The sequence below is a fragment of the Telopea speciosissima genome, chromosome 3 (assembly GCF_018873765.1).
Source record: "Telopea speciosissima isolate NSW1024214 ecotype Mountain lineage chromosome 3, Tspe_v1, whole genome shotgun sequence".
Lineage (NCBI taxonomy): Eukaryota > Viridiplantae > Streptophyta > Magnoliopsida > Proteales > Proteaceae > Telopea > Telopea speciosissima.
Genome location: NC_057918.1, coordinates 22,277,080 through 22,294,671, shown reverse-complemented (window position 1 = coordinate 22,294,671; position 17,592 = coordinate 22,277,080). Strand labels below are relative to the sequence as shown.

Genomic DNA, 17,592 nt, shown 5'->3' with positions numbered 1-17,592 from the left:
CCCCGCCCATCATGAAATCAAAATACCCACCTTGCACACACTCTCATTGCCCCCCCCCCCCCGGCACTGGTGCAGGGGCTACACGACCAAGCTGTAGGAACTGAATCAAGACGCTTTTGAAGCATACTCTAAACACCGGAAAAGCTGTAAAAAAATAGCTAAAAAGGAAGTTTTACACTAATTGTACAGTTTTTTTTTTTGGAGGGGCTGGGGGAATTCTTTAATGGTATTTCTATTATTAAAATTGAGAGCTTCAAGAACCCAATGTTACATGGTCCACCACCACATGCCACACAGCAGGAAGAAGTTGAGTAAAAGGAAATAGAAACTAAGAATGGTACTTCATAGCACTTATTATGAGGAAGTTGTGCCACAAAGAAATGGTACCTCATAGCTCTTATTATGACAAAAGAAATACAACAATAGAAGTCATCAATTAAGTTACTTTGGCTTTACTCCTGCTTACAGACTGGAGATGTAAATTATGTCAATACTGGTTTGTGTGGGATCAAATCCTAATAACAATGTCATTGGCACTTCTCACATCAGAGCATGCGAGCATTTACCCATCAGCACATGATTATGAGATATATTATTGGTTCACCAATCCACATCTTCCTTTTGCAATGGAGATAGCTCAAACATGATAAGTTTAAACATGTAACCGAAAAGGTAATAAACCCTTTATAAATTGCTAGATACAGCAAGATACTTAGTGTGACGTCCCTGCGCAAATACCTTCGCTGTCTTTTTCTTCCTCAGCTCAACATTGACAACTCCAATTGCCTTTCCAACACGTAAGACTTTGGCATCAATTTCAATTTCTTCCTGAATCAATAGCCATGACAAAGATTGCACATCAGATAGGCTTAATTACAATTGGAGACTCAAATTTGGGAATAAAAAAATCCAACTCATCCAAATCCAGATCTGCAGAAAACAAACTTCTAATATACAATTACCAAACGTAAAATAAAACTCAACCACCCTGACCAGCAGAACAAAAGGCCACTAATTGATAGAGAACACCCAGAAGAGAAATATCGTAATGGCTAAGTGCAAGATCTGCATCATAGTCCAATTCAATAAGGCAAATAATAAGTACATAATCTGGCGAATGTGTTCCCACAGGGACTGTTGAAGAGTTTCCAGGGAGAGGAATTAGGAAATCAGTGGACAAACTGATTAAGCAGAATGTAAATTACGTGGAGAAACATAAGATATCTCTGTAGTTTCCAATACATTTCAAGAATAAGAACAGGAGAAAGGAAACTTATGCGGTCATTTTATAAACAATACTCTTACCAACAGACTTTATTGAGTAAACAGCCATACTTCCAGCATCCAGAATGAGAAACAACCCACAGTTGACCTAAATTAGCAGGCCATGGGCACAATATAACGATTGCCATCGGCAACCATAGTTGTCACGGCATCTAGGCGGCGTTGGAGTGGTTAAAAAATCAAGGTGACACCAACTAGGCGACCAAGGCGTGTCCGCCTAGGCGCCCAAGTCGATCAAGGCGCCTGGACGACTTGACAACTATGTTGGCAACAGCTGTCACTCTGAACAAATACTACATAAGGGGAACCTGATATATGCCACAGAGGTCAAGTCAATGCATTATAGCCTTTAGTAATAACTAGAATGAATATGCCTTGACAAGAGTAACCATAAAACAAATTTACCAAGATAAAACCTTGATAAGGATTGCTAAAATGATGCCATGTTCCCACTCTTTTATAATCAAAGGCTACGGTAAATACCCTCATCAAAATTATGTTTCATTTTGCTTCGATCAATTGTGCAGGGCAAGTTGCTTGGCATGGTCCCCACTATTTTATCAACTCCAAACAAGTTAACCAAACAACAGCACAATAGAAAATAAATATTAACAGTTCATCCAAATCATTTAAACCCTCCTGAATTGTGATGCAAGGAAAGACTGCCTCAACTATTTTTTCAACCATTAGCAAAATCAGGCCAACAAAAAGAAAGCTCACTTACCAAAAGAAATAAAGAGATGGGGGAAGAAAAAAGATAGAAGACAAAGCATAATCCAGAATATGGAACACATTTTAACCGTTTGTTTCAGGTAATTTAAAATACAGAATCTAAGGAAAAAGCATGCAGATTTCCTTTAATTCTCATCAAAAAGAAAAAAATTGTTGCACATATGTACGATACTTTTGGAAAATGCAATCACATTTCCAGCTGCCTGACAGAGAGTCTTGGGAAAATGCATTTTATTTTCTTTATTTTTCTCCATATAATGAAGAAAAAATTGTTGCACAAACCTTTCTAGAGCCCATTTCTCTTATGTTCCTGAAGTTCTTAAAGCCTAGCTTATGAAAGAAGTCTATCTGTCTATCTTGTGCAACAAACCTTTCTAGAGTCCATTTCTCTTACGTTCCTGAAGTTCTTAAAGCCTAGTTTATGAAAGAAGTCTGTCTGTCTGTCTTTGCAACATGGAGCTTGTGGGAACTTTAGTAAACAATAACAACAACAACATAGCCTTATCCCAACTAGATGGGGTCGGCTACATGGATCCTTGTTCTCCAATCAGCTCTGTTCAAGTCATACAAGATATGAGACCTAAGCTATGCATATCTGATGCAATTCAAGGAACTTTCTATTTTGTGGGACCCATGACAGCTTGCATAGTAGATAAGTCCAATACAATTTGCTATTGTGTGTAGACTTCAACCAAGAGATGTCGAGCTGTTATCTATAGAGTCTTGAGGAGATATTTATTTACTTTCTATTTTGTTAGTTTCCAATTAGTTGCTTGCTACTTTATTTAATTTCCATTCTTGTTAGGTAGCTATCAGCTAATTTTTATTTCTTGGATCTAGTTTCTATTTTGATATGTAAACTTAGATTAGAATCATTACTATTTTTGTAAAGAGTTTTCCCTCTCCACGAAAGAGGGATGTTTTGAAAGTATTAATAATAGTAGAGGCTGCTCTACACAGCCACGATTTGAGTTTTTTTTTTTTTTTAAAGAAACCTTAAACTGGTTTTGCTGTAAGAGGCAGGCATGGTGAGAGAGACCATGGCTGAGAGGGCCCCTCTTTCTATCCTTCTTCTTCTTCCTTTTCCTCTCCAATCGATCCCTTTCTCTTTCCCTATTCTGATTTAGTTTTCTGTGCACAACTGAGATCAACCAAGGCTAACAGGAGCTGCTGAAATCATCTTCTAAAATTCTCTATTGAAATCCAAGTTGCTGCTACTGTGATAGCTACTGATCAGAGACACAACAGCAGCTGCAGTTAGAATGTTTCTATTTTCATTACTGTCGGTTAGAGTCTGGTTATCCCTGCAACCAGCTATCACTACCTCACAGCAGGAGGTCTCGACCTGTATTTGTGGATCAGCATACCACAGGTCCGAGAGACGTTGAAGTTCCCCATCAGTGCTATCAGCTGGCCAGTTCCCCAAGTTCTTTGCTGCAACTTTGAAGGCTTGTATCTCTGCCACCTTTCATCGGATCTGGGAGATATTCAGAGCACAATATCAACTCAAATAAACCTCCATTCGATCCAAATTTGAGGCTAAGTTTCTGGCTGGTTTGAGTTTACCCTCTCAACTTCTATTTTTTAGTTTAGTTTCTAATTCTGTGACTGAGTTGTTTCAGCAGCCAACACTTCCTTTGACCAGAGATTTTCAGGGTTTGATCAGCCCTTAGATATCCATACTCGATTGGTATTAAGCCGCATATGGTGGCTTCTACCTATTGTTTGAAACTTACTCTTTATGAAGGATTAGGTTTTCTGTTATTGACTGTATGTCTGAAATCAGAACCTATTGAGTATATATGTTGGGATCCTGCTTGGGGCTAGATCACTGGGACTTGGTCTTACATTAATGTCTTTCCTCACCGCTTCACTTAGGGTATTTTAAGCCTGCCCCTGGCTCTTTTAGTTGCTTCCATCTAAATCAAATCACTCCTCCGAACTGGAGCATCCGAAGGCCTCTTAATGTAGTTCTAGATAGGGTAAAGCCCTACTAGAAGCCAATTAAACCAGGACCAATAACAAGAAACAAAGGGGCTGCTGGTTCTGCAGTTTCAGTAGGACAGAATTGCAGTTTTAGGTCAAATCTAGGGCTTAGGTTAGGATAATGGAAGGGGGTTAGGGGGTATGGCTAGGCAGGTTTATAGGACAATAATAATGTAGGTATTATAGAGTTTTAAGTGTTTTGAAAATTCTGTAAAACTGGACAGCAAGATCTAGGGTTTAATGGAGTTAGGGTTTATGGGATTCAAACAAAACATAAAGGGGATCAATTGGGGGAAAGGATTAGAGGGTTAGAAGAAGAAATTGGGTGTCAAACTTACTGGAGATTCCACTAGCAGCAGCTTGAACAGATGTGAAGGATAGAACCACCTTCGAATTGAAGAAGATCCTCCCAGCCGCACGGCGTAAGGAGTCAACCGGATTCCACCAGTCCCTTTCCACCTTGATAGAACCACAAGGATGCGCACTCAACAAAGTAACACTCAACAGAGCAGGGCAGCAGCAAACAAAAAGCTTTTCATTAATCAAATTCGTGTTCAAGGCTTTGCCCCTTACAACCTTATATAAAAGACTCAAAAATAGACTTTTACTCTAAAAGGAAAGGCCTAACCCAATCCCTAACCTATTAGGTAACTTAAACTGACTAGGAAACTAAAATAGACTCAAAATAGAGTCTTAATGACTTAAAAACAACTTAAACTACTTAAAATAAAGAAGATTCCCTACTAGCCAATAGGATATAAGAACCTCTTAGCCAATAGGATCACTTCACTTAAATTAGACCAATTGAACCAATTGGATGCAACCAATTTAAACCAGTTCAATTAAAAACATAAAAATAGACTAAATATTGGGCTAATCCTGTATGCAACCTATGTACCCTCTTTTAAGCCCATAAAAGTGGCCTATTACATAGAAAACCCGTGGGATCAAAGGCCCAACATACTTATAACCCAACCCTAGACTTATTTCTAAAGAAATAAGCCCATTTCGGTGACGAATCTGCATCACCTCTGTTGGACATGGCCATGCCACCTCAAGCGACTCTCTCGTAGCTTATCCCGTACAAGGGGCTACTCCCAACTCAGCTCTAATATTAAGCTGTAAAGGATTACGCTGATCACATAGTACTCCGCTCACACCTCTCCACTTCATTCATCCTATTTTAATTCTTTGAGAAACATCATCCTCCATATTGCCTTCTTTATTTATGATAAAACCCAGATATCTAAAACAATCACTTTGAGGTATCTCCTTATCATCAACGTTGACCACCGCCTTAACCATCATTCTGTGGCTAGAGTTACACACCATAACTCCGTCTTTGTTCTACTTATCTTTAGACCTTTTGATTCCAAGGTTGATCTTCATAACTCCAACTTGGCGTTAATCCCTTCTTTTGTCTCATTCACTAATACAAATGCATCAGCAAAAGGCATACACCAAGGAATCTCATCTTGTATGTCTCTCGTTAAATCATTCATGACAAGCGCAGACAAATAAGGACTTAAGACAGATCCTTGATGTAGCCCAATAGTAATTGGGAGCTCACTACCTTGACCCTCCCCCCACAGTTCTTACACTAGTCACCACACCATCATACATATCTTTAATTATGTTGACATATTTAAATGACACGCTTCTCTTCTCTAGTATGTGCCAGATTAGATCTCTAGGGACTCATTCATAGGCCTTTTCTAGGTCAATAAAGACCATATAGAGATCCTTCCTGCCTTCTCTATACCTTTCCATGAGTCTTGTAAGTAAGAAAATAGCCTCCATCGTGGATCTTCCTACCATAAAGGTAAATTGGTTCTCCGAAATAGTAGTCTCCTTCCTCAAGTGGGTATCAATAACTCTCTCCCATAACTTCATCGTATGAATCATTAGCTTTATGCCTCTATAGTTAATGCAACTCTAAATATCACCTTTATTTTTGTAAATCGGGACCTCAATACTTTTCCTCCATTCATCTGGCATTTTCTTTGTACTCATAATCTTGTTAAACAACTTGGTTAGCCTGGCTAAACCACAAAATCCTAGGCTCATCCACACTTCTATTGGGACTCCGTTTGGGTCTAGTACCTTGCCTGCTTTCATATTTCTTAAAGCTTATTTTACTTCAGACACCCTAATTGCGAGTATATATCTGCAACATGCGATGTCTCGACTCTCGATGAGTAATGTAGCCCTTTGGAGCACTATTAGTCAAGAAGTCTTCATTTAGTAGGTTGCAAATGTACGCTTCCCATCGCTTCTTAATGCCCTCATCCCTTATTAGTACTCTATCATCTTCACTTTTAATACATCTAACATGGTCGAAATCCCTGCTCATCATTTCTCTTACTTTAGCTATCTAATAGAAAGCTTTTTCCCCTTCCTTTCTGTTCAGATTGTTATAAAGATCATAATATTTCCTAGTCCTTGTTTTTCCCACAATCTTCTTATCTTCATTTTTGACAAATTTATACCTTTTTAGATCCTCTACTTCTTTAGTCTTTTTCCATGTCTTAAAACTAGCTTTCTTAGTCTCAATGGCAGCTTGGACCTCATCATCCCACCACCAAGTCTCCCTAGGGGTATAACGTTCACCTTTTGATTTCCTTAGTACCTCCTTGGAAACCATCTTAATACAAGCCATCATCTCGTCCCACATCGTATTAGTGTCGCCTTCAAAGTCCGATTTTCCTTGTTTTGACTACTTTATCCATAAACAATTTCAAGGAATCTCCTTTTAAGCCCCACCACCTTATCTTAGGGCGAATAGGCTCCCCTATCTTATGATTTTGCATAATGAGGCACATATCCAAGACCACCAATATATGTTGAGTGGTTAGGCTCTCCCCACATATGACATTACAGTCCTTACAATACAATCTGTGGGACCTTCTTGTTAGGAAGAAATCTATATGTGGGAACTTTAGTAAAGGATACCAAAAATTATAGACTTGGGAAAGATATGCAGGAAGAAATTTTGAGTTTGAGTTGGTGAGTGAAGAGGCCAGTTTCACATTCAGAATCAGTGAAGCAAGCACAATGTGGCCTCTCTGAGCTTGTGCCTTTCTTTACCAATTTTCAGTAGCCAGGACTTTCATTAATCATTAACATTAACTATAGGATATATTGATAAGAAAATTAAAATGAATGCTCGAAATGTAAGAAACAGATGCCTTGCCATCATTAGGGGTACAAATCCGTTTAACTTTCCTTGCATAAATGAAGTGGACACAGGAATCTTTTGTGGCTTGGGTCAAGTCAGCTGTGTATCTTTATCCTGCTTACCATCAGGCTGTTGTGTAGTTTTGTTGATTATTCTTCAGAATGACCTAAAAGAATCGAAGGAGAAAAGGCAAAGCAGGCTGATGTTTGTATCAATTTTTTTTCTTTTTTTGATAAATATTTGCTAACAGTTTTTTTTTCCATTCACCCAAGGATTAATTTGGTATGCTCTCCAAGAACACATAATCAAACACTAAGACAAGAACCTGTTTTGGGTAGCAAAATGCCACTTTTTGACCATGACAGGACCAGCCAAAATATAGGAAGATTTTATGGATACCACAAATTGGACCTGATATGCTTCAATACTGACATTTAGGATTAGTCAGATATTCTAAATGGAATAAAAATCCGTTTATAAATAAAATCGTTAGAAGGGGTCCTCTTTTTTCTTGTCGACAAATGTGGTATAGAGGGAAGGAACCTTAGTAGGAGTTATCAGATAACTGGGCACAAGAATATAGAGAATTCAATGTCATATTTCTGCTTCAATTTTTTGCCCTTGTGGAGAACAGTTATCATGACCATAATGCTCTTTTATGTCACCAAAAACTCAGGAAAAAAAAGATAAATATCCAGCAGATATGGAGAAAAAGATACCTACGCCTGTTTCAGAATCCAGACAGAGACACTTTACCAATCAACCCATGCAGCACTAGCTACATCTTATCACATCTTCTCCATATGCCAACACACCTTTCCTTCTTTAGCAGTAGGGTTTCAGGAGTTTTAATCATCCTAACATATCCACATTTCACCTTTTGTTTAAGCAAGTTAAAAAAAAAAAAAGAAACAGGGAAAAGATAAGAAGCCCAAAAGTTCCTATCTTAAAAAATAGTTAGTAATTCTGCTTCTTCCATCTTAATACTCATTTGATGGCATTAGTTTCTTGATGCCATCAAGTGGTCCAACCAAACCTGAGGTCTAAGGTTCTCTGATACCCTCTGGAAGTTCCATTAAAAAAAAAAAAAGTACATACACACACATGTTAAAGAATTTACAGGGCTTTGAACTTTTTGGTGCTTTTATCCCCAAATAATCTAGGAAAACGGAACAATAAGATACAACCATACCTATCCTTACTAGATCCCTTCGTAGCCTGCAAATAACTCTCCTCCTTATCTGATTCACGTAAGATTACTGCCATGGCTATGAAACTTGGAAACAATGTCATAAGCCTACCATACTGTGGCTTTTGTGGGGATTGAAGGGCTTGTGCATCACGTTTGATAAGGCGCTTATGATAACTTCTATTCAACTGATACCTTGCACTATCTTGGTACATATATCTGATAGAAGCTTGGCTCCATAGCCTGGGGTTCTTGAGATTGTTGGTTTATTTTCTGATGAGTAATCAATACCCACTACGGATGGGGAGGAACTTTTGTTTGTGATAAGTCAAGGATTTTGGAACTGTTATGTATCATTGTTGAAATTTCTGGACTCATCTAGTGGTAGCCAATGACCATATTGTCAGGCTGTGAAGACGCTCAAGTGGAACTAGATTGACATTGTGTTCCTTCCCATAATTGATCTGTCAAGACTCAAGAACCCTCTGTATGTGGGTCGTAGTTATGGCTACAGCGAGTGTTTAAAATGCATCAATGGGTAAATTCGTTCATTCTAGTTTAGAAGGTAAGCAAATCACAAGTAGCAACCATCACTACTGCCCATTGAGATGTTAATGTAATCCTAGATGGGGATAAAGCCAACTAGAACCAGAACCAGGATCTGCTAGGGTTTAATGGAATGGACTAGGGCAGAATTAGGTAAATAGTGAAACTACGGTTAGGGTTTCAGGTTTTTGAGAAGGAGATTAATGTAGGAATCTAGGGCTTATAATAAGTATTGTGGGCAGGGGCTTGGATCGAATTTCCCAAACAGTGAGAGGGAGCTTCGGTCCAAGTTTGGGCTGTTTCTGAGGGTGGGTTCAGGCTGGGCAGATTTTAGGTTAAGGAAGTGATGTTTGGGGATGGAGGGATGTTAGGGTTTGGTTTAGAGGTTTAGGATCAGAAAAGTTTGGGGATGGAGATTATTTACTTACTTGTTATTTGATGGATCCTTGAACTGGTAGCAGATTTGGACAACTGAGCTATGAATCTTCAAACGAAGATAACAGACTTGAACAGATCTGAATGCACTCGAAGGAGAGGAGCAGTGAACCAGGGAAGGCTACCTCAGCCTCACCTTCACAGCCTATCTCAGGACAGTGGAATGCATTAAGCAATATTCTTCTTCATTAAATCGTGGGGGGCTCAATTGAGCTCTTACATTATATAGCCTTCAAGGCTGGACAGAAAATAGATTCTAACTATGACTAACTATGACTCATAACATGACTAGGACTCAAAATAGAAATAGGAATGTTACTAGTACTTCTAATTAGGATTCAAACTTGCACTAGGAATCCTAATTTAGAATTACAACAAATAAATAATAATAATAATGAAAACAAAGACTAATTTAAATCCTAATAATCCCACGACTGCTGCTGGTGTAGGGAATTCCGCTACACCTGCTTGATGGTTACTCATGCTGGTGTAGGGAAGAATCCCTACACCTGCGGCTGGTTTTAGACAGCCAGTTTACATCAACTCCCCCTCTCTTAAAAACATTCGTCTCCGACGAATGGAGAAAAGACATGTAGAGCTCGTATAGATCCGGATCAAGGCGCTTGAAGTCGTCGGCATGAATCCATGTACTGTCACTGGTAGGACGATCCCTCCATTTAACAAGGAAAGAGTAATAACCACGACCACCCTGCATCGTAGTAAACTTGTTGTCAAGCACATTCTCAATACCATCAGCAGTAGGGGTGGCAAATTGGGGGAGGCGGAGAGCATGTCTAGTATCACCTTCGTCCGAATGGTGGCCGACATAGCGGATGAGATCAGCCACGTTGAAAACATTGTTAATCTTCATGGAAGGGGGAAGCTCGAGCATATAGGCATTTGTCCCAATGCGTTGTTGCACCTTGAAAGGACCCATCTTGCGAGGATGGAGCTTATGATTGGCTCCAGGAGGAAGTCGCTCAGGAGAAATACGAACCATCACCAAATCACCAGGTTGGAATTCCACATATCGGCGATGACGATCAGCAGCTGCCTTGTATCCTTCATTGTTAATAGCAATGCGTCGGCGAACGACGGTATGGACCTCGATGATGTGGCGGAGGAACTCATCAGCGTCCACACTAACACGAACATGAGGAGGATGAGGGAGCAAATCCACGGGGCGCTTGGGTTGTAGACCCAAAACAATCTCAAATGGAGTACGGCCGGTGGTTCGATTGCGAAACTATTGTATGTGAACTCGCAATATCAAGGATAGAAGGCCAATCTTTCTCATGATCACGAACAAGACATCCGAGGAGATTGCCCAAACTGCAATTAACCACTTTTGTCTACCCATCCGTCCGAGGATGAAAGGTGGTGGAGAACTTCAGCTTGGTATTGGTCTTCATCCACAGGGTCTTCCAAAAATAGCTAGTGAATTTCACATCACAATCAGAAACAATGGACTCGGGTAGCCCATGAATACGTACCACCTCTTTGAAGAAGAGTTTAGCTATGTGACTTGCATCAAATGTCTTCCGACAGGGAAGGAAATAAGCCATCTTTGAAAACCTATCCACCACCACAAATATAGAATCATGACGCTCTCGTGTAGGTGGTAAACCCAGAACAAAGTCCATACTGATATGTAACCAGGGTGCATGAGGCACTGGAAGAGGTGTGTAGAGGCCCGTGTTTTGCTTATCACCCTTGGCAAGCTGACAAGCACGACAACGCTAGATCACCTGTTGGACATCGTGTTGAAGATGTGGCCAATAATACAAATCAGCAACTGCAGCATATGTCTTGCTAATGCCAAAATGCCCTCCCATGCCGCCGCCATGCAGCTCCCTAATGAGGTGTTGCTGAAGGGACGTGTTAGGGATACATAGGCGTGTCCCTAAGAAGAGCTATCCATCACGTAGGGAGTATTTGGCATCAGTTTCGCCTTGCCGTAATGTAGTCTGAATGGAAGAAAAATTAGCATCAGTCGTGTACTCATCTTTGATATGTTCGATGCCTATACTGTGAGTAGAAGAGGTGGACATGGTGAGTACTTTCCTACTTAGCACATCAGCTACCTGGTTCTCTTTGCCTACTTTGTACTTCATAACGAAATTAAACTCTTGGAGATAGGCGATCCATTTAGCATGGCGGTTGCTTATGGATCGCTGAGAATGGAGATACTTTAGGGCTTCATGGTTAGAGTATAGAATAAATTCTTTGCCCACAAGGTAGTCTCTCCAATGCTTTAGAATCTGGATCACTGCATAAAGCTCTAAATCATAGGTAGAATAACGCCGCTTAGCATCGTTGAGTTTCTCACTATAGAAGGCAATGGGATGATTTGATTGCATGAGAACTCCTCCAATCCCAACGTGGGATGCATTTGTAGCTACCTCAAAGATGACATCAAAGTTTGGGAGCCGTAGAACAGGTGCCTCGGTCATCTTTTGCTTGATCAAGGCAAACGCTTTGGTAGCAGCCGGTGTCCACTGGAATTTGCCCTTACTTTCTCTCATGCATTCAGTAATGGGTGCCATGATACCATTGAAGTTCCGAATAAATAAAAAGATGCTAGGCCGTAGAAACTCCTAACCTCTGTCAAGGTGTGTGGTACTGGCCAATCGACTATGCTTTGCACTTTTTCCGGATCAGCTTCAACCCCTTCTGAAGATATAATAAACCCAAGGAAGATAACCTTAGGCAACATACAAGAACACTTTTTGAGGTTGATGAAGAGTTTCTCTATACGTAACACTCTCATCACTTTCTTCAGATGATCGAGATGCTCCTCCGTGGTATGGCTGTAGATAAGAATGTCATAAAAGTAAACCACAAGAAACTTACCGATGAATGGACAAAGTACCTGTGTCATTGCACGCATGAAGGTGCTTGGAATGTTTTTGAGACCGAAAGGCATCACTTTCCATTCATATAGACCATCCTTTGTCTTGAACGCAGTCTTCCACTCATCCCCTGGGCGGACCCAAATCTGATGATATCCGCTCTTCAAGTCAATCTTCGAAAAGATGGAAGCACCCGTAAGCATGTCTAACATGTCGTCAAGTCTTGGAATAGGAAATCTGTACTTGACGGTGATCCTGTTTATTGCCCTGCTATCAATACACATCCTCCATGTACCATCTTTCTTTGGAGTAAGTAATGCTGGGACAGCACATGGGCTCATGCCCTCAACAATAAACCCCTTCCGAATCAGTTCATCCACTTGTCTCTTGAGCTCGGCATGCTCAGTAGGACTGAGATGATAAGCGGGCAGATTTGGTAGCACTGAACCTGGTACTAGATCAATGGCATGCTGAATATCCCTCATAGGAGGTAGCTCATCCGGAAGATCGTCTGGTACTAGATCTGAGAAGTCATCAAGTAGATCTTTTATGGGCTTGGGATGAATAGTAGTAGCGGCTGGTGACACTGCTCTCATGACCAAGGCTAATATCAACCCTGTCTCTTTACTGGTAGTAAGGAATTCTCGATGGGGTAGGGACAGAAGTTGTTGCTCCATGGATTGTGCCTTAATAGTACTTGTACTAGCATGTGGTACCTTGTTGCTTGATCCTCCTTTCATTGGCTGTTTATTGTCAATAGTCTTCAAAACCTGTTGTCGCTTCAACTGGGCAGCTCTAAGCCTTGGCTTCATCAATGGAACATTGAGTGGGTTCAGAACCAGTGATTTCCCTTTGAAGTCAAAGAAACACTAATTTTTTGTACCTCCAGTTAATACATTGTTATCATACAACCATGGCCTCCTCAGTAAGACATCAGTCAGAACCATAGGAATTATGTCACACCAGACATTCTCCTCATAACTAAAAATTTTAAGTGGCACCGAACATCGTTGATTAACCTCTAAAGTATCATTATTAAGTAAAGATATCTTGTATGGTTGTGGCCTTGTGGGTGAGGTTCAGCTTTAAGCTTCTCTTCAATGACAAAAGCTTTAGAAACCACGTTGACACAACTACCGCTGTCCATGATCACTTGTGCGGTTGTTGACCCACTATTCATCAGTGTATAAAAGATGCAATGTCGACGCCAATCCTCTCCTTTAGATTCAGCAACCAGAACGCGGGTTACTACATTTACCTCATAAGTTTCGTCTTCCAAAGTGTCATCATAGTCGTCTCCCTCAAGGGCAGCATTAACGGCCCAATTTTCATTAAACTGTGGGTCATACACTTGGACATCTGGACTAGTTTCCATGGCTGCAATCATTGAATTGGACTTCCCTCTTTGTGGACAATACCTTGCATAATGACCATCTTGTTGGCAATGGAAACACTTGTTAGGTGTTTGACTACCCATGGGTGCCTTACCCTTTTCCTTTGTAGTTGGCGGAGCTCGGGTAGGGAAACCACTAGATCTGTTAGGAGTAAAGGTTCTCCTAATATCACCAGACTGCGGTGTGAACCTTCATGGGGCAGCCTTGAGTAAATCTTCAGCATCCATGGCCTTTTCAAAATAGTGATTCAGATTATATATTTCAACCACGCCCATCTTATCTTTAATGTCAAGCCTCAATCCCAACTTGAAACGGGATATAAGCTGGTCATCATTCTCATCTACACCCGTACATGAGAGCAAGTCATTAAATTCATCAATGTACTCCGCAACTGTTAAGGTACCTTGTCATATAGTGTTTAGTTGATCATGCAAACGCCTCTGATAAGGAGGTAAGTACTTCTCTTTGAGAATCTCTTTCACAGCTGCCCAAGTAACTGGTTCCATGTGACGACGGATCAACCTGTCTTCATGTGTACGCCACCAATCTCTAGCTCCTCCAGTTAACATAGTAGCGGCCAGCTGCATCTTTCGGTCTTCAGACAACCGAAACCACTTGAGGTAGTCATCTAGAGCACTTAACCAGTCATGGAATGCAATAGGGTCCTGTTTCCCATTATATTCCTTTAGATCCAGTTTTACCTTATGCTTATCATCATGGTAATACTCATTTCCATCGTGATCTTCATCCTCTTCATAGGCAGAATTGTTATTGATCCTGTGTGTCTGTTGTGTGGGAACCCTCTATGGTAACCTACGTGGATGTCGGTTGTTAGTGTATGAAACAGCAGCTTCAATTTGTGGTATTTGTTGTGGAGATGCAGTAGGACCTAGTTGTGATAGTACATCAACCTGTTGCTTGATGGTCTTCACATCTTCAGATAAAACCTTGACTATCTCAGCCAGTTGTTGTAGAGTGGTTGGAACACTTGATTTTGGAGAACCCATAGCACTGCTCTGATACCAAATAATGTAATCCTAAATGGGGATAAAGCCAACAAGAACTAGAACCAGGATCTGCTAGGGTTTAATGGGATGGGCTAGGGCATAATTAGGTAAATAGTAAAACTAGGGTTAGGGTTTCAGGTTTTTGAGAAGGAGATTAATGTAGGAATCTAGGGCTTATAATAAGTATTGTGGGCAGGGGCTTGGATCGAGTTTCCCAAACAGTGAGAGGGAGCTTCGGTCCAAGTTTGGGCTGTTTCTGATGGAGTGTTCAGGCTGAGCAGATTTTAGATTAAGGAAGTGATGTTTAGGGATGGAGGGATGTTAGGGTTTGGTTTAGAGATTTAGGATCAGAAAGGTTTGGGGATGGAGATTATTTACTTACTTGTTATTGGATGGATCCTTGAACTGGTAGCAGATTTGGACAACTGAGCTATGAATCTTCAAACAATCAGCAGTAACAGACTTGAACAGATCTGAATGCACTCGAAGGAGAGAAGCAGTGAACCAGTGAAGGCTACCTCAGCCTCACCTTCACAGCGTATCTCAGGACAGTGGAATGCATTAAGCAATATTCTTCTTCATTAAATCGTGGGGGGCTCAATTGAGCTCTTACATTATATAGCCTTCAAGGCTGGACAGAAAATAGATTCTAACTATGACTAACTATGACTCATAACATGATTAGGACTCAAAATAGAAATAGGAATGTTACTAGTACTTCTAATTAGGATTCAAACTTGCACTAGGAATCCTAATTTAGAATTACAACCAAATAAATAATAATGAAAACAAAGACTAATTTAAATCCTAATAACCCCACGACTGCTGCTGGTGTAGGGAATTCCCCTACACCTGCCCGATGGCTACTCATGCTGGTGTAGGGATTACACCTGCGGCTGGTTTTAGACAGCCAGTTTACATCAGATGTAGTCTCAACTCTCAATCCCCTGTATCCAAAGACTAAATTAAATACCATATCATCCTAAAGGACCCATGTTCACAAGAAAGGGCCTAATCTGCATATGTTCACATAGCTACAAGCTAAAATATTTACACAGGTGGTCTTCTGATCTTGAATCTTAGTGAAATTAAAAAAAGGATGAACTCAGTAAGATTATCAATTATTTTCAACAGCAACAATCCATTTTCCTATAGGTGATGAAAAAAGCATACTTAATTGTCTCCACTCTTGGCTTCTAGATATTCATAGCTGGTCAATTTTGATTGAAAGAAAGTAACAAACATTTGGGGATTCTTTAAGTTCCCAATTGAAGAAGCAGCCCATCATGCCGAAAATCAAAGTACTAACACACCAATACGCAAATAAGGTATAAAGATTAAATTCGTAGAAATAGCAGATTAGTTGCACCCACATTAGCAAAAGCTGCATCCAAGTAGGAAACACTGATCTCAATAGAAACACCGGTTGTTTGAGCTCCAACGGTATGGATTGCTGCTGATCCAACTATATCTACCAGAGATGCCGTCGCTCCACCGTGAAGGAAATTACCAGAATTCTGAATCCAACCAGAAAAAGAAAACCCAACTCAACATCAACATTAAGGAGGACTCCCCTCTCTCCATTACTAAATTTCCAGTATTTTGTTTCTGGGTTGGGATCAAATGAGTTGAACAGGAACGTAAACTTACCAGAAGACGAGGAGGAACTTTCATGGAGCAGACGACTCGACCAGGTTCGATGACATCGACTTGAATGCCTTGCAAGATAAAAGGGTCGAAGAATTTCGTTTTGTTGGACACTGAATCGATCGAGGCATTCTCACGCTCATCTCCCCCTTTCTCTAATAATCTCTTCACCGACTCCAAATCCATTTCTCTCACTGAAAATGGACTCACGAAAGAATTTGGGAATTGGTAATGCCGAGGCATTTAAATCGTTCCCTTATACTTTTTGATTGAAAAAAGGGCTTTTTAATTTTCAAGAGATCGTCGTTGACTGATTCGTCGATGATTCTGGTACTAATTTTTTTTGGGGGGTTAGAATTCTGATACTCTGAATCATTGTAGGAAAATCAGGTTTTCTGATTCGATTCGTCTTTCAGAAAAATCTGGTGACTCGGTCTCATCAAATCCAGGCAAGGCAAATCATGTTTTTAAATCTGTATTTTTTATTTTATTTTTGATGAAGATGCTTTTAAAATTTTTAATGCAATATGTATGTCTAAGTTAGTAAAAAATCAGAAAAATATGGGAAAATCAGGGAAAAAATCAAGGAATCATACATCATTGCATTTTGAGTTCATACCATTGAACAAAAGAAGGGAATCGAGGAGTTGAGGGCTTCTTAGGGTATGTATGGCAACCATTCTGTTTCAAAAAATTGATTCTGAGTCTGAATCGATTTTTTCTGTTTTTGGACTTTTGGAGTAATTCTTTACCAACAAACATTGTATGGTAAACCTGATTCTATAATCGATTTTGTTTTTTTCATAACACAAAATTTGATTTAGGGATACATTAGGCTGGATTTCACTTAGGGCATCCCCTTTCACTATGATCGACTTTACTGATGGAGGAGTTCAGAGGAGCATGCGGGATTTTAGAGAGGTTCTTGCCTTCGTTGGAATTGTGATGAGGAGTATCAATGTCAAACGCGATCCCAAAAGAAGGTCTGCAAGCACACAATATCGGCCAAGAAGCCTAAAAATGCGTCACTGCGGAGACGATGACATTCAGACTATGAAACAATAGTTAACAAAACTGAAAGTTAAACCAATGTTCGAGCTGAGACTGAGAATGAAGCTGAGAGAATGAACGCGCAACGTCAAAGCAGCACAGCCGAAATGACTCTCTGGTTCTTCTTCCCTGATAAACTCTAAATAAGGTGCCAAACCTCATTTTTCCTCTCCTTGTAAATTAATACTTAGAATGACATGACTCTGTGGTTCTTCCCTTCTAAGTTGTTTATTGTTTTACCTTTTTTTTTTTTTCCCCTGAGACTGGATTTTCCTGTCGCTCAAGAATCTGG

General features: G+C 40.2%; 1 protein-coding gene across 1 annotated transcript; it reads right to left on the bottom strand.

Annotated features, from left to right (window-relative positions):
- Nucleotides 1-417: 417 nt before the first annotated feature.
- On the bottom strand, nucleotides 418-16,471 carry LOC122657029 (acyl-coenzyme A thioesterase 13). Its single transcript, XM_043851768.1, has 3 exons — nucleotides 16,254-16,471; nucleotides 15,977-16,120; nucleotides 418-828 (listed from the first exon to the last, which is right to left on the bottom strand). Exons 1-3 carry the CDS (start codon nucleotides 16,434-16,436, stop codon nucleotides 685-687), a joined length of 471 nt encoding a protein of 156 aa, XP_043707703.1. The 5' UTR covers nucleotides 16,437-16,471; the 3' UTR covers nucleotides 418-684.
- Between the last annotated feature and the right edge of the window lie 1,121 nt (nucleotides 16,472-17,592).